At 40.0% G+C, this 26,662-nt stretch overlaps 2 protein-coding genes across 3 annotated transcripts; both read left to right on the forward strand.

Moving 5' to 3' along the window:
• Window positions 1-608: 608 nt before the first annotated feature.
• Window positions 609-8,907, forward strand: LOC5506570. Of its 2 annotated transcripts, XM_032374998.2 has the most exons (8): window positions 609-842; window positions 2,752-3,033; window positions 3,446-4,606; window positions 5,292-5,576; window positions 5,956-6,168; window positions 6,982-7,164; window positions 7,684-7,850; window positions 8,234-8,907. In XM_032374998.2, the coding sequence occupies exons 1-8, from the start codon at window positions 758-760 to the stop codon at window positions 8,237-8,239; spliced, it is 2,382 nt and encodes a 793-aa protein (XP_032230889.2). In that variant the 5' UTR covers window positions 609-757; the 3' UTR covers window positions 8,240-8,907. The 2 variants fall into 2 exon arrangements, with proteins under 2 accessions (XP_032230889.2, XP_032230888.2); XM_032374997.2 differs by lacking the exon at window positions 8,234-8,907 and having other exon boundaries at window positions 7,684-8,191.
• A 4,398-nt stretch (window positions 8,908-13,305) lies between these two features.
• Window positions 13,306-26,160, forward strand: LOC5506593 (monocarboxylate transporter 14-like). Its single transcript, XM_048726437.1, has 3 exons — window positions 13,306-13,606; window positions 21,841-22,406; window positions 23,505-26,160. The coding sequence occupies exons 1-3, from the start codon at window positions 13,351-13,353 to the stop codon at window positions 24,045-24,047; spliced, it is 1,365 nt and encodes a 454-aa protein (XP_048582394.1). The 5' UTR covers window positions 13,306-13,350; the 3' UTR covers window positions 24,048-26,160.
• Window positions 26,161-26,662: the final 502 nt, after the last annotated feature.

The following is a 26,662-nucleotide window of genomic DNA, read 5'->3' on the forward strand; positions in this document are numbered from 1 at the left end:
TTTTTCGATCTCGTTGTCCTAGCCGTCGCCGTCGTTCTTGCTGAAGGTCCCTAATGAGTAACTCGACCACCTCGACACCCCAGCGGCGAGGAGAAATGCGTAAAGCCCGTGTTGTACCCTCTCTTGTCATGGTGGGGGCCCTGTGTTATACTCTACCCTGTCATGGTAGGGTCTCTGTGTTATACTCTACCCTGTCATGCTTGGGGGCCCTGTGTCATAATCCCTCTTGTCCTCTTGTCATGCATGGGGGCCCTGTGTCATAATCCCTCTTTTCATGCATTGCGGCCCTGTGTTATAATACTTCTTGTCATACATTGGGGCTCTGTGTTTTACTCTTCCCTTGCCTTGCGTGGGATTCCTGTGCTGTATTTCCCCTTGTCTTGCGCGGGATCTCTGTGGTTTAACCCTTGTCGTGGGAGCCCTGTGTAATGCCCTGTTTTTCCCCTGTGGGGTCCCTGTGTAACGTGAGAGTAATGACCCGTGCTTATCCGTTTGGTAGTAGAGCAGACGGTTCATTGGTGCCCAGTAATTAGTCACTAAACCGAAGGCAGGTATCGTATTGTATCACGGCCACACCGCCTCCATAAAAAGATTAATTGTCATAAAACCACCATTCATTATTAACGACCTCTGCTGTTTGAACCAGAAACTCGCCCACTTTTACCCTGGTAAAATGCTGTAAACAAGAAATGTTTGTTCCCTTTTTTGTAAATATTGACACCTCAAGCATTGGAAGATCGGCTCAAGAATTGTGAAAATGTGGCTTTGTGGATCGGTAGAGGCTTCACTTTTTGCGTTTTTGGCTTATTACTCCAGTTTCATCTCGGTCAACACCCTTCCCGGTAAGTCTCCAAGTAAAATCCTTCCATGGGTTTTAATCTTTTTGAGTTCTTTATCAAAACTATTTATTACTCGTACCAGATATCCCTAAAACGTGCAGTCAAATAACAATAACCGTGTTTTAAGAAAACATTTAGCGTGCTTCGGCAAAAGTAAACTTTTTAAGTAATACTCGTGTAAAGCCGAAAGTTGCACAAAAAATGAACTTGCAGAAAAACGTCAAATAATATCGTGTTTGAATAAAATTTGGACATAGTCTTTTCCTTTATTATATCTGGTAAAATGTTTCCGTTGATCTAATTAGCGTATTGAATTAGTTGAAGTCACCAGTAAGCAGGTTACTTAAGGTAGCACTTGACTATAGCTTGTGTCGAAATGAATAAAACTATTGACAGGGATACTGAACCTGAATTGACATAAGCTTGATTCCGTCTTATAACCGATATGTCAAAGGTCATTTGGGAATTGAGAAACCGAAAATGCCGGTAGCCATCAAGAATAGCAGTCCAAAGACTTTTAGATAATCAAAAGAAAATGTAATACTAAACATTGGAACAAAATTTACTCAGTCTCACACCAATAGCTTGTTTGGTTTTGATTGGATTCGGAAATCGAACATAATCGAGCCGAGGACTTCGGAACGTTGTCGAATATCATTGAGCCGATTAGTTTGATTCCGTCCGATAAGTTCGGGCAGAGTTAAAAAATCCAAGTACCCCTTTACCTTGGTTCAGTAATCGAATATATATTCGAGCCCAGCGACCGTGGAAAGCGCGCACTGTTCCTCCAGTGCGCCTCTCATTTTCATGAGATTGTGGGTTTGGACGGTAAATTTAAGATAGATAGATAGATAGATAGATAGATAGATAGATAGATAGATAGATAGATAGATAGATAGATAGATAGATAGATAGATAGATAGATAGATAGATAGATAGATAGATAGATAGATAGATAGATAGATAGATAGATAGATAGATAGATAGATAGATAGATAGATAGATAGATAGATAGATAGATAGATAGATAGATAGATAGATAGATAGATAGATAGATAGATAGATAGATAGATAGATAGATAGATAGATAGATAGATAGATAGATAGATAGATAGATAGATAGATAGATAGATAGATAGATAGATAGATAGATAGATAGATAGATAGATAGATAGATAGATAGATAGATAGATAGATAGATAGATAGATAGATAGATAGATAGATAGATAGATAGATAGATAGATAGATAGATAGATAGATAGATAGATAGATAGATAGATAGATAGATAGATAGATAGATAGATAGATAGATAGATAGATAGATAGATAGATAGATAGATAGATAGATAGATAGATAGATAGATAGATAGATAGATAGATAGATAGATAGATAGATAGATAGATAGATAGATAGATAGATAGATAGATAGATAGATAGATAGATAGATAGATAGATAGATAGATAGATAGATAGATAGATAGATAGATAGATAGATAGATAGATAGATAGATAGATAGATAGATAGATAGATAGATAGATAGATAGATAGATAGATTGAACATTAAAAAACTTTTTGCAAAACGTTGCGTGTTGGCTTTGATGGCAAAGACCCGCCTCTTCCTAATATTAATTCTAGAGTTCTGCTGAGGGAGCAGCCTATGTAGTTTGGAAAACGTCTGGAAAAAAGTAAAACAATAGCGTACATTGCAAAAGTAATTGGTATGCTGGTGAAAAATTAGATGGTCTCTGTAGGCTTGGTGGAGACAGGAAAATAAATGAACATATACATATGACCCTGAGTTTCATTCAATTTATTTGTTTTTTTTCCCCTTTCATTGAAATATTCAGTCTTGACCTCTCTTTCCTTTCATTTTCTATTAAATGTTCTGTCTTTATTCATTTCTTTTCAGTCGGAAAGAACATTACCCTCACCAAACTGTACTCTGTGCGATTCGAAGACATAGCGGATCTATCAGAGGGGGTTACGGGGGATTTCGGAAATCTTGGAATAAACGCACAATTGGACCAGGCGTCCCTCGCAGAGAAGGTGACCGAGTTCAGATTACATAGGCCTGGGTTCCAGCACGTCCCACACAGCATATCCCTAGAATCGAATGCGGAACCAGGCTTGTTTCTGAGATACAAAAACTACAAGTTCCACTTAGAAAAGGCGAAGCCGACTGGACTTTTTGGTAAGAACTTTTCAAAGTTGGAAACTAGTTCAGGTGGTTTGTTTTTATCTTGACTATTTTGAGACTTGTTTTCGTAGCGACCAGCTTCGACCGCGTTTGAGATCCATAGCTGGCCGCTTACGAGAACGGCGAGTGTATTACTAGCGTTCATGCTCAGACAAATAGCTAGGGCTGGGAGGGGTACGCAGCCCAACCCACCTTTACACCTAACGGTCATTTCTCATTGAAGAATCGCCAAATCTTAGTTTTGCATATAAATCTATACCTTCGTTACCCCTTAGCAGCTGACACGCGCCTGTTGGCTACTGTTTAAAGAAAATTAATTTCTTTGTTACTTTTTTATGCTTAAAGAAAAGTTGCTCACAAGAGCTTTGACTTATCACTGAGATGTTTATCTTTTTTATGCTGACAGAGAAAGACGCAACATTTGTTGAGCGCCAACCAGTGGGACCTCACAGCATCTCTCTCGAGCTTTTCACCCATCCGGGATGGTTCCTTTGCCACGAGACAGACGCTCCATTCGTCTTGAAGGCTACTTCGAAGGTTGTCGGTAGTAAGGAGTTTGACCAGAAATGCGTATTTAGACCCGTCGTGCGAACCCCCGGGACTAGACTGACAACAAAGACAATCATCACGCCAAAGCCATTAACAGATGAGAGACAGAAAGAACTCAAGGCAGCTGAGGCCGCGAAACTACTGGACAGTTTAGTTGCTAAGGAATCAGCCGGCGAAATTATGGCCGCGAAACCAACTGCCAGTACGCCGGCAGCGACGAAAGCAAACGATAAAACTAATGGCATAACTTCAACTGCCAGTACGCCGGCAGCGACGAAAGCAAATGATAAAACTAATGACATAACTTTAAAACCAGCTGTAAAAAAGATAAGCGGACAAATAATAAGTTATCGTGGATCTGGGGCCGTGAATCCGCGACTTTTGCAATATCACACGGGAAATCAGGCCGTTCCTCGAGGGGGAGCAAGGCTCTTGTCCCCGCAGCGGTATCAGAGACCTTACGGGTATGGATTAGCGGGCGCTAAGGGGCCTGTCATCAAACCTTACGGGCCTGCGTATGGTCCTCGAACAACCAGTACTGGGAGATTATACTTGGGTCAGCAGCAATACAAACAAAACATGCGCGGCGCTAATGCAAAATATGTGCAGGCGTATAATCAAAAGCCTGCTAATCAATACAACGTAAGGGGGGGTGGCTGGGGGAGAATGAGTGCGACGAACTATGCCAGAAAGGGTAATTACCGTCAAGCGATATATCCACAGGGTTTCTTAGCGCAGACTCTTAATCAGTTGAGCTCGGCGTCAACTATGAGAACTGCTAAGCCATACGTACAGAGACCGAAACCTGTACCTTACAGACCTCCTATCAATAGAGCTTACAGCGCGCCCGCACGTACGACTTTGGCTGCCAAGCAACAGACGCCACCATCTCAGCAAGTTAAAGGTAGTAGTAGTGTAGCGATCACGAGTGGCTTAGGCTCGGGCGTGGCGCTGTCGTATCATCATCCGAAGGAACCGAAGCCAGTGGACCCGAAGTTGGCAACGGTCGACAAAGGAGGTAACTATCTAAAGTGTACTAATGGCTGGTTCTTACATAAGTGCAAGCGCAACGAAAGAAATTTCGTCTCTCTTAAGGAAAGCGAGGTTTTCTCACGCTTGTGTTTTACTGATCGGCATTTGTTCAGCACTTGGGATGGTTTTGACTTGAGTGCAAGCGCAGCGCAAGTAATTTTCGTCTCTCTTAGGCACAAAGGTTTTCTCACGCTTGTGTTTTACCGATCGTTATTTGTTTGGCGCTTGCGTTCTAGTTACAAGCATAAGAAGGTTTGTCTCCATTATATTCTACCATCATCAATCAGTTTCAACATTCTTTCGTTGCATGGGGATTATTTGAGTTGATAAGCGAACAGCATGCTTGGAATGTTTTAGGGGACGTAACTCAACATTTAAACATTTGATGTGATACTGAATAAAGCTACACAATGGCAGGTTTTGGCAATTTTCTACTCCGGAGATACATCCGTTTATTAGTTTCATAACATCAAGATTGGCATCTTTCGACGCCATGTTGAATTGCATCCCCTATACCCCCAAGCATGCTGTTTGCTTATCAACTCGACCTAATCCCCCGCGTAACGCGTAAGAATGATGTTTAACGAATGGGGCTGGAAAATGGTTGCTTACTATTGGACGCTTAACAGAATTTCGTTTGTTATATCTAACATTATCTCACATTTACCCAGATAAGTGTATCGGTCTGAAATTCTTTAACAAGTTACGCAGACCAGTGAAGATCATATCCAGTATGAAGATGGCTGGCTATTTGGTGACGGCCGAGACCTTCAAGTTGAAAACTATCTTCAAGCACTCGCGGAGAAATAGAAAGGTCATATTCTACGCACAGGATCTGGACGACAAGGAGGAAGTACTACTAAACAATAATAACGTGGTGACGGTGATTCCCGGCCCGTGTGATATGCCGTACAGACAGCTGTATATTACCAGGCCTGGCCAGTTCACCAATCAAGGTATCAATATTAGATATTGGCGATCGGTCATCATGATCATCAGCAGCACTATCACACCACCAACACAACACCGTCATCACCACCGAAACCATTACCATAACATCATAATTCAAAAACATTCATAACTATAACTTGAATCACCAGGATTTCTTGAGAGGCGGGGGGAGGGGAACAAAGTCATAGACGATATATGTGAAAAATAGGAGATATAACGAATATTGTTATTTAAAAAAATGTCGCTTTTTGGCGGCCGAGGTTGATGCGCGCGCGGCTTGCGTCCACACCCCCCTCCCACCCCCTCATCTTAGCACCGCGTTTATCACCATCACTAATATCATCTAAGTTACTGTGATTGCATTATTTTCACCATATCTTTCAGCCATTGAAGATCTACTTAAGCAGGGCCCAGCATCCACCAGGAGTGTGGTCCAGTCGAGTCCAACTGGCGGCTTCGGGCAGTGGTCAGCGTTCGGTCCGTGTAGCACGAGTTGTGGAAGTGGCTTCCAGACAAGATCGCGCTCGTGCTTACCCAGCAGAGCGTGCCTGGGTCCGACAGTAGAGACGAGAGCGTGTATCCAGCCCCCTTGTACAAGTATGTGGGACTGAGTTTAGAGTAGTTTACGAATCATTGAATATCGAAGATTGTTCTAATGTTTAATAAACATTTGGTTGCGCTGTCACTCAACAAACCATTTCAGTCCACTATCTAGAAGTTTTCCTATTTTCTCTTAGGGTTAAAAGATAAGATTCCAATTATTAATTTAAAACGTACATTCATACAATATCTTGGAATTGCACCATTTTCCTATATATAGAAAGTGAACGGGGTGTATTTTTTAATTAGAATAATAATGCGATTGACTCTTCGTTTGCAATCTGGGCCTTCATCAGGCGTAGATGTCCCTCTAAAGGAATCCCAAGCTGACCTGACACCTCGATTGCACCCAGGTCGTCTTGTCTGAGAAGCAAGGCCCTACGACAGAGCAAAAAAAATGGCACGAAATTTTTCAATTCTCAATATATAAGCTCAAGATTCCGCATACAAGGAATCCCTCTGACAAAAAGCTTAATTCCAAATTTGAAAGAAATTTAGAAGATATGAAATTTAGATTTGGCTCAATTTCTGATCAGAGCCCGACTTCTCCCTAAAAACGAGGAGAATTCGTACTTTGAACATTTGAACATTGGACTTCAAGCCTCATATCCCGAAGACGAATCCTTTGAAACACTTTTTGATATGTTGGTTTACAAAACAAAAGGAACCTCTATGCAAAAATTCAAGCTATCCGAAGTTAATTCTTGGAAAACTTGCCATTTTTTGCTCTGTCAGGCCCTACACAACTAACCTCTGCCATGTCTGCTATGGTAAATTCTAATGGTTCCCTTTCAAATCCTTTGTCCTCAGAGCCTCAGTGTGTGCAGACATATGGCGGGAACTCAAACGTGGGCAAGTGTTGCTCGCTGCCGTTCATCTTCCGTGACACAGTGTACGACAAGTGCATCAAACACACCCACACGGGTAACATGTGGTGTGCGACCACGCCCAATTACGACCAGGACAGGACATGGGGGTTCTGCAAGCAAACAGGTCTGAAGGGGAACAAAGCGGGTTAACATGAGTCCACGAACAAAAACGCTGAGCATAAAGCATTCGAAGTTATTAGAGTTGGAATTTTGTGGTGGAATTCTCGTACGATATACCTGCTGAAGGTGTACGGCTGCAAATAGCTTTGTTGCATGAAGACTAACTAGAAACTGATTTTTTTTATTGAAATGACTAAAGTTATTATTTAGCAGTATTAGTAAGTATTTATAGTGCTTGCTACGAACGATATGTTTGACTGTGGTGTGTTTTGGGGATACCAGTTGATATAGATTGTTGTGTAGCATCAAGTCTGTGAGCAAATGGCCTTCAGAAAGAGGATCTGATAATCGGGGGTATTGAGGCGAGGGGGGTTCATATATGCTCTTTGCATATTTAACGTTACATTGCTGCTGTTCAACACAGTGGACTCACGATGCCTCGTTAACTCGAGATAATTTCTATCTTGGTGGACGGTGGTTCGCCTATCTATCACGTGCTCACTTTCCTGGAACTGTTTTGTAGAAAGACGAAGTAATACAATGTACCGACCTCCGGGCTACCTGCCCGCCCCAGTCCCTCACGTGGACTTGCCCAGTCTTCCTTCTGGCTGTGACCCCTCATGCTACAACATGTGCATTCCCGGATGTCACGTGACATGTTGTAGTGCGCATGCGCTTGCATTCCCTTCAGTGAGTAATTTGGGTATTTCATTCAGTTTACCGTTCACTTGCGACCGACTTATAAGTGAGAAATCTAACAACATGTCAAAGGCGTCTCATTTTCCGAAGGCAAATCTGGATTTTGGTGAAGAAGGCCAGGTTCCTCTTTTTCCCAGGGATAGCAAAAGGGGAGGGAGGATGGATATTTTCTGGAATCACACAATTGGGTTCTGGCTTCATTTCAGTAAGATCATCTTCCATTCTTCGCAAGCATCACTTTATAGCGATTTTTGTAGCTGACATCCGTCGTACTTTAAAAAGACTGTGCAATTTTTAAAGTTGGTTTCGTAATAAAATATATTTTTAAATTAGATGACTACTGTATTGTGATATAGTTCCATTGCTAATTGCAGATATGACTAACGCTTAGTCAACAATGTCCAACTACATACGACTCACAACAGTCAGACGATGTACGACGTCGATCAATTAGACCCTACGACCTCATGACAATCAGACGATATACGACATACGACTCACGACAATCGATGAACGACGATATCAATCAGACGATGTTCGAAGTAACGCAAGTTTATTGACTGCAGATGACAGGAGATAGCCGACAATGTTATACTTTATCTCCGACCAAGAATTTTTAAACGGGAAACTGGGGGCTGGACCGCTTGCACGAAATCCCAATAAGACAATTTATGATGTCAAGACGCGATAGTTCGAAGGGGAGGGTGGGAAATAGGCTCGTAAGACCGCTGGTCTCATATCACTGTGACAGTCGTAGCACGGTATGCTGATTTTTGTAGCTGGCTGATGGGATCGAGCATACCATATGACAGTAGCTATTTTGCTTAGAAAATGCGGACATTTGTTATGCATTTTCGGGCTTTTATATACTAGTGTTTTAATACCTTCTTTTTAGTTTTCTTTTTTATAGAAATAATGGATTATAATGGAAATAAAAACATGACAATAACAGACTATCATATGAGTCTAGCTAGAGAGCAACTACAACGTTTTGTAAAACAATTGGACTATGGCACTTCATTAAAAGGGGTACCCAGGATAACGAACATCGACGGCATACGTCTTCCAAATATGAACCAAACATAAAATCACCAAACATGAACTCGTTAGAATCTAACACAGGAAACTACAAGTTAGCAGGCAATTTGAAGCTGGCACGTAACTAAACACGTAACAGGCAACTAAAAGCTAGCAGGCAACTAGAAGCTAGCAGGGGATAAATAGCTAGCAGGCAACTAGAAGCTAGCAAGGAATAAATAGCTAGCAGGCATCTAAAAGCTAGCAGGGAATAAATAGCTAGCAGGCAACTAGAAGCTAGCAGGGAATAAATAGCTAGCTGGCAACTGAAGCTAGCAGGGAAGAAGTAGCTAGCCGGCAACTAGAAGCTAGCAGACAGTATTATTTAGGATATTTGATTGACACAGAATGTTAACGGCTGGGAGCGTGCAAAATTTCAGTTGGGCATGATAACATAACGGGTCCCAACGGGTCTCCCGCCTTCAAAGGCACGGAATATTTAGCAGGAGGAAAAAAGGGTCATGATGGGAACCAACATGAGCCATCTATGAGTTAAACAGGAAAACTCAGTGGTTTGGTATGACCGAGTTTCATTCAGAACTATGCTAGATTCATATAGCCACCCGATTCCTCCATTACAATCAATGAACGCTTAAAAGCCATTGTCTATTTCCTATTTACTATATTCTGATAACTATATATCAACGACTCTAACAACCCAATATTTCATTTAAGGGATTTATAAATATTTTCTTTTTCTTTTATTTTTGTTTTTGTTTTCTCCTCCCCATCCTCGTCAAAAAGGTACAATTCGTTTAGAAGTGGTCTTTAAATGTGAATGGTAAACTGTTGGGGGCGAAAGCTGTTTTGTATCTGCAAAAACACGCAAACACACGCAGACTAAATAATCGCACAAAAAATGTTAAATTATCATACGATGATCGTTTTTTAAGTCTCCCATTAATTTACAGCAACTGTGCATGACGTCTTTTCATTTTCATTTGGCTGTGTTTGGGACAGATGACATTGCATTGAGTAAATTTAAGCCACATAAAAAAAATTCGTTTTATGGTCGTCGCCCGCGTCCGGACTTTCTCTTAAAAACGTCTAAAATTCAGAAACAATTGACACCCAAACACACTATACATCTAAAGTTGTGCCCGAAAATCCCTTTAACTACACCAAAAACTACCGCAATATCGCCTATGATTGGAAGAACCATTTTTCTCCAGCCGAAAGGCCTAATTTTGAGATTATAAGAAAAAACAAAGAGACAGTGATGGTAACCCCTTTGTGGATTAACAATGTAGATGTAGATGTAGACAGATCAAAATAGAAATAAAAACCGCCCGCACGAGTGCTCCCGAGGAAGGAATCGCGAACCTGAATAGATTTCTATGTAGCCTATGCTTTCGATATCTATCATATTATCTGATGTTTTCTGATTTCAGATGATAATATCTTTGATGTGCTTGGTTCCTAACTGATACCTAACATCCCTCCTATCGGGCGATATTCCGGCTATTTAAATCACGAACAACTCACTAAATCTCCCAGAAAGGATACGTGACTCCTCAAAGGAGCGGCTATAAAAAGAACGATAGGCAAAATCCGAGGACTTTGGCATGATATCAGTGAACAATAGAATATGTACAATAGAATAGGTACAAGCAAGGCAGAGGAAAAACAGGTTGAGTCTGATTCACGAAGTTTGTGGACAGAAAATACGATCGTGCCCACACTACGCGTACATCCGATAACTTCGGGCGGTCTGTTACCGATGACACGAACAACAATCCTGTTGATAAACATAATCTAGTAAACATAATCCACTTTCTAATCCGAGCCCAACACCCCCAACAGCGCAACTATTGACACCCCTTACAAAACAAACACACATGAGGTGTTGCATAACAATACATAACTTATGGTTTATTTTCGTAATAACATTAAATAGGAACACATTCTGCCGTGCTCCCTAGATTAGGTGTGAAGTGTACGGAAGCCCAGCGGGGCCACCGCCCTATACGATTTCGGATTTTCATGTTTTGCAAACAAAATCACGAGTTTGCTTGTTTAATTTTGATTTCAGATTTTTTTTTTTTGCGAGTTTGTATTTTAATTGTTTTTGCTAGTTTGTATTTTGCATTTGTAAGTTTGTATTTGCTTTTGCTTTGTATCGATACAAACTAGCAAAAGCAAATACAAACTAGCAAAAGTAAAATACTAACTAACAAATGCAAAATACGAACTAGCAAAAGTAAAATACAAACTCGCAAACGCAAAATACAAACTAGCAAAAGCAAAATACAAACTCTCAAAAGCAAAATACAAACTAGCAAAAGCAAAATACAAACTCGCAAAAGAAATATACTCGCAAAAGCAAAATGCAAAATAGCAAAAGCAAAATAAAAACAAACTCGCAAATGCAAAGTACAAAACAGGTAATCCGGAATGCTGAATCCATGCTACTGGAATCCGGAATCCACACACTAGGACCCGGAATCCAGAATCCTATTGAAGAACCTGTCATTACTTCAACGGATTTGGATTATTTTGTTCTGATACGGTTTTTATTTCGACGGTTTGGGATTTTGTTTCTTCTGATTCGGTTTTTTATTTCGACGGGTTGGGATTTTATTTCTTCTGATTTTGTTTTTATTTCGGCTGACTTGCTTTTTACTTCGACGGATTTGGAAATTATTTCTACTTATTTGAATTTTATATTGTACTATTTCAAAAACAAATTCCAACTTCGTTAAAAACAAAATCTAAATCGTTGAAAAATAAAACCAAATCGCTAAAAACAAAACGCAAATCGATAAAAATAAAATCGCTCCGGGTAGACCATGATGCACTGCGCCAATACATAATAGCTTCTGCTGGTGCATCATGGTCTATCCATTTGTATTTTCTTTTGCTAGTTTGTATTTTGCTTATGCGAGTTTGTATTTTGCTTATGCGAGTTTGTGTTTTGCTTTTGCGAGTTTGTATTTTGCTTTTGCTAGTTTGCACTCTGCATTTGCGTTTTTGTATTTTGCTTTTGCTAGTTTGCATTTGCGTTTTTGTATTTTGCGTTTGCTAGTTTGTATTTTACTTTTGCTAGTTTGTATTTTGCGTTTGCGAGTTTGTATTTTACTTTTGCTAGCTCGTATTTTGCGTTTGTTAGTTTGTATTTTACTTTTGCTAGTTTGTATTTTGCGTTTGCGAGTTTATATTTTACTTTTGCTAGTTTGTATTTTGCGTTTGCAAGTTTGCACTTTGCTTTTGCGAGTTTGTATTCTACTTTTGCTAGTTTGTATTCTACTTTTGCTAGTTTGTATTTTGCTTTTGCGAGTTTGTATTTTACTTTTGCTAGTTTGTATTTTGCGTTTGCTAGTTTGTACTTTGCTTATGCGAGTTTGTATTTTGCTTATGCGAGTTTGTGTTTTGCTTTTGCGTTTTTGTATTTTGCTTTTGCTAGTTTGCATTTGCGTTTTTGTATTTTGCTTTTGCGAGTTTGCATTTTTCTTTTGAGTTTGTATTTTGCTTTTTCTAGTTTGTACTTTGCGTTTGCGAGTTTGTATTTTAATTTTGCTAGTTTTTATTTTACTTTTGCTAGTTTGTATTTTGCGTTTGCTAGTTTGTATTTTGCGTTTGCTAGTTTGTATTTTGCGTTTGCTAGTTTGTATTTTGCTTTTGCTAGTTTGTATTTTGCTTTTGCGAATTTGTATTTTGCTTTTGCGATTTTGTGTTTGCGAGTTTGTATTTTACTTTTGCTAGTTTGTATTTTGCGTTTGCGAGTTTGTATTTTACTTTTGCTAGTTTGTATTTTGCTTTTGCTAGTTTGTATTTTACTTTTGCTAGTTTGTATTTTGCGTTTGCAAGTTTTTTTTTGCTTTTGCGAGTTTGTATTTTGCTTTTGCTAGTTTGTATTTTGCTTTTGCTAGTTTGTATTCTACTTTGCGAGTTTGTATTTTACTTTTGCTAGCTTGTATTTTGCGTTTGCGAGTTTGTATTTTACTTTTGCTAGTTTGTATTTTGCGTTTGCTAGTTTGTATTTTACTTTTGCTAGTTTGTATTTTGCGTTTGCGAGTTTGTATTTTACTTTTGCGAGTTTGTATTGCCCTATCCAATTGAGCGTGGAACGCCAGAAGTTTTTGCGTAAAAACTTTAAGTTTTTTGACGTCACAAGAGCATGTTGTCTAGGTGAGCTTTGAATGTTGTTAGGCGGAGGCAAGTGGAATTTTAGAATTGGAAATTAGAAATGGAATTTTTCTGATTTTCTGGGGTTGCGCGACACATTAAAACACATTTTGAGCTATTTTGGGATTTAGCTTGAGAACATTCGAGTGGTGGCGTGGTTGTATTACGGGCAAAATTCCGGCTATTTCGAAACAGCGAAAACAATCAAGAACAAATCTCCCAGAATGCATTGCAGTGACACCTGACTCTTCATATAGGCTATAAAAAAGAAGAATAGGCAGAATTTGGAATGATATCTGTGAACGAGTTTAAAGCAGACAAAATAACGAGTGAAGAAGAAACTCCACAAGAGACTGCAAATGGCGCTGAACCTTCAGCTATGCGGCAGCAAGAAGATGTCCCCTCACACATGGACAAAGGCTGGGCATGGGTTGTCTGTTTTTCGTCTTTTTGTATCACCATCCTAGCAGCAGGACTACTTAACTGCGCTGGAATCATATTCGTGGAATTACTTGAGAGGTACAAGCAAGGCAGGGGTAAAACAGGTAGAGTCTGATTCACGAGGTTTGTTTATTCGCAGTGGCTATTACCCGACAGTCGGGAAAGGTCCTCGATGGAATAAATGCCCAAAAATTCTTAAATTATTCAAATAACCCAGTAAATTATCGGAATAAGTACGCAGCTGCTTTGTCTCCTATTGTTTTTGTTCTACAAAGGGGTTCTTTTGTCTCTATTCTTCTCGTTCTTTGTGTCGAAGTGCCGATATTGCCCAATCTAATTGCAGCTTACGTAAGAGCTGCGTACTGACCAAATTGTCGACCAAGTGAGGTCAAAGTATTCTATATTTGTTAAGAAAGGACAAGCGAATCTGAGTTGAGCTTTGTTGGCGGTATTTTTTGTTTTCTGTTGTCTGTGTACACTATAAAATCGTAATTTTAGTGGCACTTTTCAACAATACACTGCTAAATGCCGACAGCTCTCGATTTGCTAAAATATCGAGGTAAATTTTCAACCTTGTGAGTTCAAAGTATTTTATATTTGTTAAGAGAGGGCAATCCAATCTAAATTGAGCCTTTTTGTTGAAATTAAATGTTATTTCTTGCTTATAAACACTATAAACCTTTCCCGACTGTTATTGTGTAGAATTGTAGCAGATAAAATTCAAGGGTCAGTAAAATAGTGATATTTAAGTGTATACAAGCAAGGGAAAACAGTCAATTCCGACAACAAAGCTCAATTTAAAATCGCTTGCTCTTTCTAAATAAATATAAAATATTTTGAACTTAATAGGTCGACAACTTACTGGGTTGTTTGAAAAAAATGGAAAACTGTCGGGCATTTAGTCTTTTGAAGACCTTTCTCGACTGTCGGGCATATAGCCACTGGGTTGTTTATTTGCTATACTGCAAAAACGTGACATTTTTATGAGAGAACGAGAATGTCACACCAGCCCTGACACTGCTGTATTACATTCGAAAGCCCAGGAGGGCCACCCGCTGTGTTTATTTAATCCGATTTGGACTTTATTTCATCGGATTTGGTTTTAATTTGAGCCAATTTGTTTTTTTTTTATTCCAACCGATTTGGTTTTGAATGTTACGGTACAGTTAATGCACGTCACGTACAGTTAATGCCCGAGCATGCGTGGGCGATCGAGGTATAAGTTCAAAGAGAAAGTGAGCTGTCACTCATCAATCATGTCTCATACCAACATCACAACATTGGCTGTAACTAGGCAGGTTTTCAAACAATAACAAACAATAACTAGTCATTCTTACCAATAATTCTTTGTTTTGGCATCATATGCGCGCGGTATAAATGGAAGGAGCTTTTAATATTATTATCGTAAACACAGGGCACGTGCGAAAAATCATGGCCACTTTTGTATCGCGGACTGCCAAAGGGAGCCCAAGTCTTATTACACACCGGCCTAGAACCTCAACGTCCAAATCCAGCACGCATGTATAGTTCAGTCAATCTATGAAATTTTTATGGCCCAGGTGGAACTAATTGCAATAGAATTTCTTCATCGAAGCTTTGTGTCGTCTGCGTATATAGCAGTGTTAGTGCCTTTGTCTGTGGCGTCTAGTAAATCGTTGATGAGGGTCGTAAATAAAAGGGGCCCACTAGGCTTCCTATAACAACCCTAACTACTGAGTTGCTGTCACATGCAAGTTTCAGTAATTCCCGCGAGGGAATGCAGAAATACAGTTGTGATGAAAATATTTGAAATAGAAAGGAAACATGGACAAGTTGCTTACTTTCGATACTCATCAAAGTGTGTCTTTTACATTTTTTTTCTAATGACCTTTGAAATTTTCTGATTTATACGTGCATTTTCAATTTCATTTAGTGTTTTCGGGGCAGGTTTTTGAAAGACAGAAATATTGGGAAAAGATATAAAACAGGGTCAATTTGCTTCGATTCGATATCCAAACTGGGTCTTTTATCAATTTCGACCAATGGTCTTTTAAATGAACTGATTGAGCCGACATTCAGAAGGAAGGAGACATTTCGGATTAAGGTTTGAAATATTTTTTTTGCTTAGTAAATATTTAACACAAATTGGTAATAAATTTTTGTTTATTTTATAAAGAAATCGCTGACAAAGTATCCTAATTCCCGTGATCCGACCAACCGACGATCAAGAGACACAGAAGTCCCTCCAATAACTCGTAAATGCTTTGCAAGTTTCACGAGTTAAAAAAGAAGGACCCCCAAAATTTTTCAGAAGCTTGTGTTGTTTGTTGTTCTGGTCTCGTTTGAGTTGTTTATAACTAATGAATTATGATAAAAACTAGCAAGCCTCATTTTTGTTCTTTACAGAATACTTCAATAATACAAATACAATTTAATAGTTTTGAAACCACGAAGATTGCTCAAACCGAACACTTTGGTATTTTGTAAATTAAAGCGATTTCGTAAACCTGGGTTGGTTGATGGGAAAATAATATTTAAAAAAACGTAAGAATAAAAATGGGATCTTCTGATAATACTTCATCTATTGTATGTCAAGGGGGGTACAAAACATGGTCACGTGATTTGTGACGTCATCGATGACGTCACGAAAAGCAAAACTATTTCGATTTAACAAAAAATATCCAAATCTCATAAACGAAACATCATATGACAGCCAATCTCCAATATGGTCACGTGATTGTGGCGTCACGTGATATGGTCACGTGATCAATGACGTCACTAGAAGCAAATAAAAAAAATCATTCATATCTTGTGAAAGAAACATTGAATAACAACTTGGTAGGTGTCATTTATGTGTCAGGGAGGGTGCCAAGATATGGTCACCAAATGCGTGTCGTCATCGATTACTTCACTTTAAGAAAAAACAGATGATAGATATCATATCTGTATTCATATCTCCTAAACGAAACACCATATGACAACCAAACTTGGTATGTATCATTTTTACATCAGCATATTTTTTTTCTTTATGTGACATCATCAATAATGTCATTTAAAGCAAAAAATATGCTGACGTGAAAAAATATATGTTTCATGAAAGAAACATCGTACGACAACCAAATTTGGTAGGTGTCATGTATATTTCAAATAGGGTGCAATGAAATGGTCACTAACGTCACTGAATTGGTGACGTGGGTCGCGTGATCTGTGAAATCGTTTTCGTCATGAAAAACAGAAATATAGTAAAAATATTTAATATTACTTAAATTATTAATCGAAAATAAGCAAAGATTTGGTCGTTTGGAGCTCCGCTTTTAAGAAATGCCTAAATATATATATATATATATATTACTTTGCTTTTGCGAGGTTTATATTTTGCTTTTGCGAGTTTGTACTTTCATACCTGTCAACTCCAGACAATCTCAAGGCTTGAGAATCGTTTCGGGGAGGGGTGGGTTATATTTATTTCAGGGGGAGGGGTGGGAATACCCTCCACAGCGGGCTCGCAAGCTATAGCATCTAAATGGCTTTCCTGCTATCATTGAGCAAATCAGCAGACGTTTGCCATTAAGAAAGCTCTTGTGTACAATATAGATCTCGCATGCGTGTTCGGTAAATGGTGCTAAACAGGAAATTATTATTATTTTTTTACTGATAGAAAATAGAGAAGGATTTTTCTTTTTCTTTTTCATATGTAGTCTATAGTAGTCTACGCCGTACATATGTAGTCTATAGTAGTGTGCGCAGTACATATGTAGTCTATAGTAGTGTGCGCAGTACATATGTAGTCTATAGTAGTGTGCGCGGCACATATGTAGTCTATAGTAGTGTGCGCGGTACATATGTAGTCTATAGTAGTGTGCGCAGTACATATGTAGTGTATAGTAGTGTGCGCAGTACATATGTAGTCTATAGTAGTGTGCGCGGTACATATGTAGTGTATAGTAGTGTGCGCAGTACATATGTAGTCTATAATAGTGTGCGCGGTACATATGTAGTGTATAGTAGTGTGCGCAGTACATATGTAGTGTATAGTAGTGTGCGCAGTATATATGTAGTCTATAGTAGTGTGCACGGTACATATGTAGTGTATAGTAGTGTGCGCAGTACATATGTAGTCTATAGTAGTGTGCGCGGTACATATGTAGTGTATAGTAGTGTGCGCGGTACATATGTAGTCTATAGTAGTGTACGCGGTACATATGTAGTCTATAGTAGTGTGCGCAGTACATATGTAGTCTATAGTAGTGTGCGCAGTACATATGTAGTCTATAGTAGTGTGCGCAGTACATATGTAGTCTATAGTAGTGTGCGCAGTACATATGTAGTCTATAGTAGTGTGCGCAGTACATATGTAGTCTATAGTAGTGTGCGCGGTACATATGTAGTCTATAGTAGTGTGCGCAGTACATATGTAGTCTATAGTAGTGTGCGCGGTACATATGTAGTTTATAGTAGTGTGCGCAGTACATATGTAGTCTATAGTAGTGTGCACAGTACATATGTAGTCTATAGTAGTGTACGCGGTACATATGTAGTCTATAGTAGTGTGCGCGGCACATATGTAGTCTATAGTAGTGTGCGCGGCACATATGTAGTCTATAGCAGTGTGCGCAGTACATATGTAGTCTATAGCAGTGTGCGCAGTACATATGTAGTGTATAGTAGTGTGCGCAGTATATATGTAGTCTATAGTAGTGTACGCAGTACATATGTAGTCTATAGTAGTGTGCGCGGTACATATGTAGTCTATAGTAGTGTGCGCAGTACATATGTAGTCTATAGTAGTGTGCGCAGTACATATGTAGTCTATAGTAGTGTGCGCAGTACATATGTAGTCTATAGTAGTGTGCGCGGCACATATGTAGTCTATAGTAGTGTGCGCGGCACATATGTAGTCTATAGTAGTGTGCGCGGCACATATGTAGTCTATAGTAGTGTACGCAGTACATATGTAGTCTATAGTAGTGTGAACAGTACATATGTAGTCTATAGTAGTGTGAACAGTACATATGTAGTCTATAGTAGTGTGCACAGTACATATGTAGTCTATAGTAGTGTGCGCAGTACATATGTAGTCTATAGTAGTGTGCGCGGTACATATGTAGTCTATAGTAGTGTGCGCGGTACATATGTAGTCTATAGTAGTGTGCACAGTACATATGTAGTCTATAGTAGTGTGCGCAGTACATATGTAGTCTATAGTAGTGTGCGCGGTACATATGTAGTCTATAGTAGTGTGCGCGGTACATATGTAGTCTATAGTAGTGTGCGCGGCACATATGTAGTCTATAGTAGTGTGCGCGGCACATATGTCGTCTATAGTAGTGTGCGCAGACATATGTAGTCTATAGTAGTGTGCGCAGTACATATGTAGTCTATAGTAGTGAGCGCAGTACATATGTAGTCTATAGTAGTGTGCGCAGTACATATGTAGTCTATAGTAGTGTGCGCAGTACATATGTAGTCTATAGTAGTGTGCGCGGCACATATGTCGTCTATAGTAGTGTGCACAGTACATATGTAGTCTATAGTAGTGTGCGCAGTACATATGTAGTCTATAGTAGTGTGCGCAGTACATATGTAGTCTATAGTAGTGTGCGCAGACATATGTAGTCTATAGTAGTGTGCGCAGACATATGTAGTCTATAGTAGTGTGCGGAGTACATATGTCGTCTATAGTAGTGTGCGCGGCACATATGTCGTCTATAGTAGTGTGCACAGTACATATGTAGTCTATAGTAGTGTGCGCAGTACATATGTAGTCTATAGTAGTGTGCGCAGTACATATGTAGTCTATAGTAGTGTGCGCAGACATATGTAGTCTATAGTAGTGTGCGGAGTACATATGTAGTCTATAGTAGTGTGCGGAGTACATATGTTGTCTATAGTAGTGTGCGCAGTACATATGTAGTCTATAGTAGTGTGCGCAGTACATATGTAGTCTATAGTAGTGTGCGCAGTACATATGTAGTCTATAGTAGTGTGCGCAGTACATATGTAGTCTATAGTAGTGTGCGCGGTGCATATGTAGTCTATAGTAGTGTGCGCGGTACATATGTAGTCTATAGTAGTGTGCGCGGTACATATGTAGTCTATAGTAGTGTGCGCAGTACATATGCAGTCTATAGTAGTGTGCGCAGTACATATGTAGTCTATAGTAGTGTGCGCGGTACATATGTAGTCTATAGTAGTGTGCGCAGTACACATGTAGTCTATAATAGTGTGCGCAGTACATATGTAGTCTATAGTAGTGTGCACGGCACATATGTCGTCTATAGTAGTGTGCGCGGCACATATGTCGTCTATAGTAGTGTGCACAGTACATATGTAGTCTATAGTAGTGTGCGCAGTACATATGTAGTCTATAGTAGTGTGCGCAGTACATATGTAGTCTATAGTAGTGTGCGCAGACATATGTAGTCTATAGTAGTGTGCGCAGACATATGTAGTCTATAGTAGTGTGCGGAGTACATATGTAGTCTATAGTAGTGTGCGGAGTACATATGTCGTCTATAGTAGTGTGCGCGGCACATATGTAGTCTATAGTAGTGTGCGCAGTACATATGTAGTCTATAGTAGTGTGCGCGGCACATATGTAGTCTATAGTAGTGTGCGCAGACATATGTAGTCTATAGTAGTGTGCGGAGTACATATGTAGTCTATAGTAGTGTGCGGAGTACATATGTAGTCTATAGTGGTGTGCGGAGTACATATGTAGTGTATAGTGGTGTGCACAGTACATATGTAGTCTATAGTAGTGTGCGCAGTACATATGTAGTCTATAGTAGTGTGCGCGGTACATATGTAGTGTATAGTAGTGTGCACGGTACATATGTAGTGTATAGTAGTGTGCACGGTACATATGTAGTCTATAGTAGTGTGCGCGGTACATATGTAGTCTATAGTAGTGTGCGCGGTACATATGTAGTCTATAGTAGTGTGCGCGGTACATATGTAGTCTATAGTAGTGTGCGCGGTACATATGTAGTGTATAGTAGTGTGCACGGTACATATGTAGTCTATAGTAGTGTGCGCGGTACATATGTAGTCTATAGTAGTGTGCGCGGTACATATGTAGTCTATAGTAGTGTGCGCGGTACATATGTAGTCTATAGTAGTGTGCGCGGTACATATGTAGTCTATAGTAGTGTGCGCGGTACATATGTAGTCTATAGTAGTGTGCGCGGTACATATGTAGTCTATAGTAGTGTGCGCAGTACATATGTAGTCTATAGTAGTGTGCGCGGTACATATGTAGTCTATAGTAGTGTGCGCGGTACATATGTAGTGTATAGTAGTGTGCACGGTACATATGTAGTGTATAGTAGTGTGCACGGTACATATGTAGTGTATAGTAGTGTGCGCGGTACATATGTAGTGTATAGTAGTGTGCACGGTACATATGTAGTGTATAGTAGTGTGCACGGTACATATGTAGTCTTTTGTAGTGTGCACGGTACATATGTAGTCTATAGTAGTGTACGCGGTACATATGTAGCCTATAGTAGTGTGCGCAGTACATATGTAGTCTATAGTAGTGTGCGCGGTACATATGTAGTGTATAGTAGTGTGCGCAGTACATATGTAGTGTATAGTAGTGTGCGCAGTACATATGTAGTCTATAGTAGTGTGCGCGGTACATATGTAGTCTATAGTAGTGTGCGCAGTACATATGTAGTCTATAGTAGTGTGCGCAGTACATATGTAGTCTATAGTAGTGTGCGCAGTACATATCTAGTCTATAGTAGTGTGCGCGGTACATATGTAGTCTATAGTAGTGTGCACGGTACATATGTAGCCTATAGTAGTGTGCGCAGTACATATGTAGTCTATAGTAGTGTGCGCAGTACATATGTAGTCTATAGTAGTGTGCGCAGTACATATGTAGTCTATAGTAGTGTGCGCAGTACATATCTAGTCTATAGTAGTGTGCACAGTACATATGTAGTCTATAGTAGTGTGCGCAGTACATATGTAGTCTATAGTAGTTTGCGCAGTACATATGTAGTCTATAGTAGTGTGCGTAGTATATATAGTATAGTGGACAATGCGTCATGTGTGGATATTGTCTGGGACAAAGAGTTGAAAATATCGATGCCCAAGGAAAGCTTTCAGTCGCCGTGTGCAAAGTAGTTCATATGCAGTCAATTGTAACGTTGGCAGTACATGTACGTCTTATACCAGTAAACGCTGTCGATATACGGTCTATAGCAGCATATCGCTATGGTAACAAAGTGCATAAACATCACGTTTATGGGCCAATGTCGTCTAAGTATGCCATTATACTAAGCCTATACCAGCCTTGTTATAGTGTTTTTGAAACTGTGAAAAATAAATAATATTTTTTCCCCACCAGCCTGGGTGACATCATTGGCTTCGGGATTCAAACACTTCTTGGCCATAATATGCACCTTACTAGTGCAGCGCTACGGCTCCCGCGCCACGGCCATCGCGGGGGGTTTCGTGTGCGCCATCGCCTTCCTCTCCTCCGCTTACAGTCCCTCCCTGGAGCTTCTCTACGTCACGTACGGTGTCGGTTTGGGCTTGGGGACCTCGCTTTGCTTCTGTTCGGGCCTGGGCATTATACCTATGTACTTCGAGAAACATCAAGCACTAGCCTATTCCCTCGGGCAGCTCGGGGCACCAGTAGGAACCCTGACGTTGACCCCTCTCCTTCAGTACCTGTTCAACAAGCTTGGGTTCAGTCTGACTATGGTGGCGATAGCCGGGTTTCATATCATCGTGGTTATCAGTGGATTGACTTACAGACCTGTCCCCGAGGTACCCCGGAGGGACGGTGAGGCGGAGGTTCGGGCTAAAAAGGGCTTTGATGTGTCCGTGTTCAAAAACAGAAAGTTCGTCATGTGGCTCGTGTGTCTAGCTACGGTGTTTCCAGCGCTGTTGATCCCTTACGTTCATTTGGTAAGTTTTGAAGGCTAGTGTTCAGCCCGCAGTGAGGTTATCAGATAAAATGTTATTCCCTTGTTTGTTCCCCCATTCTTTGATTTTTTTGTTGTTGTTGATTTGATTGCTTAAACACGAACGCGCACTATAAAAGGGACTTGCCTTCGTCATTCGTCATTTGACTTCGCTGAATGCACAGCTCCCTAGAGAAAAGATAGAAAGCTATAATAGAGTCCCAAATTGGCCAAAAACGCACCATTGAAGTTAGTACAGTTTTATAACAAAACAAAACTAAGGGAGGATTAGGTCGGTTTTGAAGTCATGAATTTGCAGATTGGCTGTTTGTCCGTGCGCGCACCTGAATGACGCCATTTCAATAGATCGCCGGCCGTATCCGGAAATTTTTGAAAACGCTCTTTTGTAGGGGAAATTTTTTTTGGCAAATACGTATATATGTGGACGGTCTATCCGGAAAAAAATTAATACGCTTCCGTTATTCTGTTGGATACGGCCGGAAATTACGCCGGATACGTGTGGACGAGAGCCTGACCCGTAGAAAAAAAATCACACATTTGCGAATACGTGTGAGCCTTATTGTTCAATTCAAACGAGCGCGCGCTGTGTTTAATTTCTCAATGACAATTTTTGTACTTGTTTTTGTAGAAAATTAATTCGAAACACTTTTCTCGAATATGCCTGATACTTCTTTACCATTCTCTAGTACTTTAAAGTTGTCTTAGTTTGTCGTACGGCTTTGCTTTTTGCTATGTTTTCTTCTGGCAGTTTCATAGGTCCGCACTTAGTGAAGTCTGGCTGTGAATGAAGACGACATGCGCGAGAGCTTGCGAAAAAGGGGGCGGAGGTATCTCTTTCATAGCGCGCGTTCTATTTAAAATGGTAGCAATTACCCCAAGCATACTAAAAGGCGAGAACTCTCTAAATCTTAATTTTCATAGTATACGCAGGTGAGAAGCTAGCATAGTTTTTTAAGGTCATACAAATGGAGAAGTACAGGCCAAAATGTGCTTAAATTTACGGTTTACGGTTAAGGTTTTTACTGTAAAAGTTTTTTTTTACGGTGATTCACCATTAACTTGTAAATTTCCCTTTTCCCAGGTGCGTCTCGCCGAAGACAAAGGAATCAGCGAATTCCAATCAGCATTCCTTCTGTACTTCATCTCAGTAACGTCAGCAATTTGCCGTCCGATAGTTGGCCACGTATCGGACAGATGGCCCAATCGACGTCTCCAATTCCTCCAGTTTGCCTTCTTCTTTTTTAGCACAGCAAACTTCCTCGCACCTCTAGCAACGAGCTTTGCGGCTCTGGCTGTGTACGCGTGCGCGTTCGGGGTCTTTGAGGCTTTCTTGTGGTCACTGATCGTAATAAACACTGTGGATATTGTTGGAGTGCATCGACTGCCCTCTGGTATTGGCTGGTTGTTTTTCCTGATATCTTTCCCTGAAGTCTCCGGGCCACCTTTTGCCGGCTGGATTTATGACCTGTCCAAGAGTTATTCCATAGCGTTCTTTGTGAGTGGTGGTGTGGTCGCTCTGGCTGGATTGATGATGTTCTCTTTGATCTCGTTTGAGGAGTGGTTTTGTTGTAATACTTATGAGAGCAGAAGAATTGATCCAATCCCTAACCCGCCGGCAGTGTAGAATTCGATAAGAGGCGAGGCGATCAGTGATATGTTAAATGATATCTGATCATGTGTCTCCAGTCAATTTTTATTAATTTACAAACTGTTTATTCAATCTGGTCACGTCATTGATGTTTGATTGCTATATACCGTTACTTCCCATTGAAAGATTATGTTAGGATAAACTCTGATTTTAGTAATTGTAGTAAGCGAATATAGAAGTTTAGATATTTAGTCTAGCTAGAAGGCAATGTTATAAAGGTTTAATATTCTAGCTGTAGGAATTAACAAATACGCAAGTTCTGGATATTGTTCTAGTACAAACATTTTATTATGTGTTAGAAATATTCCTAACCGTTTTCTTAGTTTTATTGATTTAGTTTTAGTAGTAAATTGGTCGCTTAATTTGTTGTTTGATTCTGATTGGTTCGTACTTTCTACTCATGTTTTACAGGATAGGTTTTCATATTGTTTATAGGTTATAGTCTAGTATATTTATCGCTCGTACGACCATCACTGGAATATGCCTCAGCGGCATGGAGCCCTTATACAGACACAGACGTAAATAGATTAGAACAGGTACAAAAGAACGCAGCCAGATTTGTAACAAACAACTATACTTTCCAAGCTAGCTCCACAGAGCTTGTGAAACAACTAAAATGGGATACGCTTGAAACTAGAAGACTATTCCACCAGTCAGTTCTAATGTTTAAATTCTATAACAACCTTGTGGCCTGCCCTCTCCCTACTTCTGTTTCTCAACCGGCATATAAAGTCACTAGGAGGCATAACCATAGTTTTTTGCAACTACAGTCTAATATTCTATCCTATAATTATTCCTTTTTTCCAAGAGCTATAAGAATCTGGAACTTACTTCCCAGTAACGTTGTCAATCAAGTAACCCTAGAGGCATTTAAAACAGCCGCTCTGCCGGCCATCAGGCAGCTAAAGGTGCCTTCGCACCTACGCCGGCTTTAAAGCTGACCAACCCTCCCATTACTAGCGTAAGCTATATATACATGTGTATAGGGAGTATTTATTTAAGTATTTAAGTACTTCATGTTTCTATATTGAAAAACGGAAGTTCTTTAGTTTTGGTTATGTTTTAATGATAATTCAGATTTTGTTTACAATTGATGGTTTCCTTAGTCTAGATTTTATCACGCCCGTGGACCCTCCGCTTCGATGACCTTTGGTTGCGTCTAAATCCAGGGAGTGTCCAGTTTCTATACGTGGCAGAATCGCGGTTTCGGACATTTTATTTGGCAAGCTATTCTTTTAAATTTTCTTCAAAACCACATGCCGTTTTTTCCCCTTGGTTAAGACATTATTTATTTGTATCGTTATTTCATTTAGGGGAAACTGTTGTAGTCACGCGCTCTTTGAGCATGCGCATTTAAGTTTTTAAAAGCTGCTCATTAGTCTATCGTAGCGGTCGTCCACACTAACACGGATTCAAAAGTATCCGGATTCGTTTTGCCGAAAACGCATCACTTGATTCGCGTCCACACTATCGTTTTCGCACCGTGTTCGCCTGGATCCAGCTGTCCACACTAACACGGATTCAAACGTTTGACAACGCTGAAAGGTACGGGGTGACGTCATTTTTATGATATGCGCATGCTCAAAGCAGCGCGCGCCTGCGATATGACGCCATCGTTTTCATTTTGATACGGATTGGACCGTCCACACTACGGACCAAAGTATACGGATTCATTCTGATTCACTTTCGACAGCGTTTTTAAAAGTATCCGGATTCGCTGGATCCAGCGCGCGTGTTAGTGTGGACGGAAGGCCTAAACGTATCAAAAAGTATACGGATTCAAACGAATCCACGTTAGTGTGGACGACCCCTTAGAGTTACCTTGACTTCATTTATTATTTTGTATATATAATAGGGACGAGAGACCACGCCCTCACGCTCTTGACTGATTGGTGCTTCCCGTAACCTCTTGAATTGTTTTACATTTATTTTCTTTCATGCGGGACCACCACATGGATTGTTGTCTAGTCCTAGCGTATTAAAATAACGAGCCTAGTTTTGTATGTTTTGGTGCCATGTATTATATTGGCAGTGCCGCTGCTGTGCCGCGCCGCTGCTGTGGGCAAACAATTAAAGCTTGAAAACACCAGCCTCGTCTTAAAGATCCCGGCCAATCCCCTAACACATGGCTAGATGCCTACTGTTTCAACACTTTTCCAACCTTTTTCATTTAGTAGTTTAAACTGCCAGAAACATATTGATTGTCAGCCTTCAATCACTATTGGCATTAGCTGTTAGTAATATTTACGTGGTCCACGTAGGACATCCCGCACTCGGAAGGAGGAGCTTAATCTTGCTGGACTCTGGTCTGCTGATTATCTATGCTAAGCCAGGAAAGTGTACGCTTCCCTTCTCCCTTAGTTTCATAGCAAAGGGCATTCATTTTGTATCCTTTTACTCTTTTCAAGGTTTCCATTGTCCTCGCAAATTTTGTCGACAGTTAATGATATCTGATGTAACTGTTTGTATTATCGGGCACTATCCAATCACAGCAAAGTAATAAACCGTCTGCTTTGAACTGTAGTCAAGATCTCGAGTCAAGAGTACAAGATTACATTCTTGGCCATTAAAAAAACACGTTAGGGTAATAA

The sequence above is a fragment of the Nematostella vectensis genome, chromosome 4 (genome assembly GCF_932526225.1).
Source record: "Nematostella vectensis chromosome 4, jaNemVect1.1, whole genome shotgun sequence".
In the NCBI taxonomy this organism is placed as follows: Eukaryota; Metazoa; Cnidaria; class Anthozoa; order Actiniaria; family Edwardsiidae; genus Nematostella; species Nematostella vectensis.

Coding starts and splice junctions, on each gene's coding strand:
- LOC5506570 (XM_032374997.2), top strand. CDS start 758: ATGTGGCTTTGTGGATCGGTAGAGGCTTCACTTTTTGCGTTTTTGGCT. Junction 5,577..5,955: donor TGGCCAGTTCACCAATCAAG/GTATCAATATTA, acceptor CATATCTTTCAG/CCATTGAAGATCTACTTAAG. Junction 6,169..6,981: donor TATCCAGCCCCCTTGTACAA/GTATGTGGGACT, acceptor CTTTGTCCTCAG/AGCCTCAGTGTGTGCAGACA.
- LOC5506593 (XM_048726437.1), top strand. CDS start 13,351: ATGATATCTGTGAACGAGTTTAAAGCAGACAAAATAACGAGTGAAGAA. Junction 13,607..21,840: donor GCAAGGCAGGGGTAAAACAG/GTAGAGTCTGAT, acceptor TTTCCCCACCAG/CCTGGGTGACATCATTGGCT. Junction 22,407..23,504: donor TGATCCCTTACGTTCATTTG/GTAAGTTTTGAA, acceptor CCCTTTTCCCAG/GTGCGTCTCGCCGAAGACAA.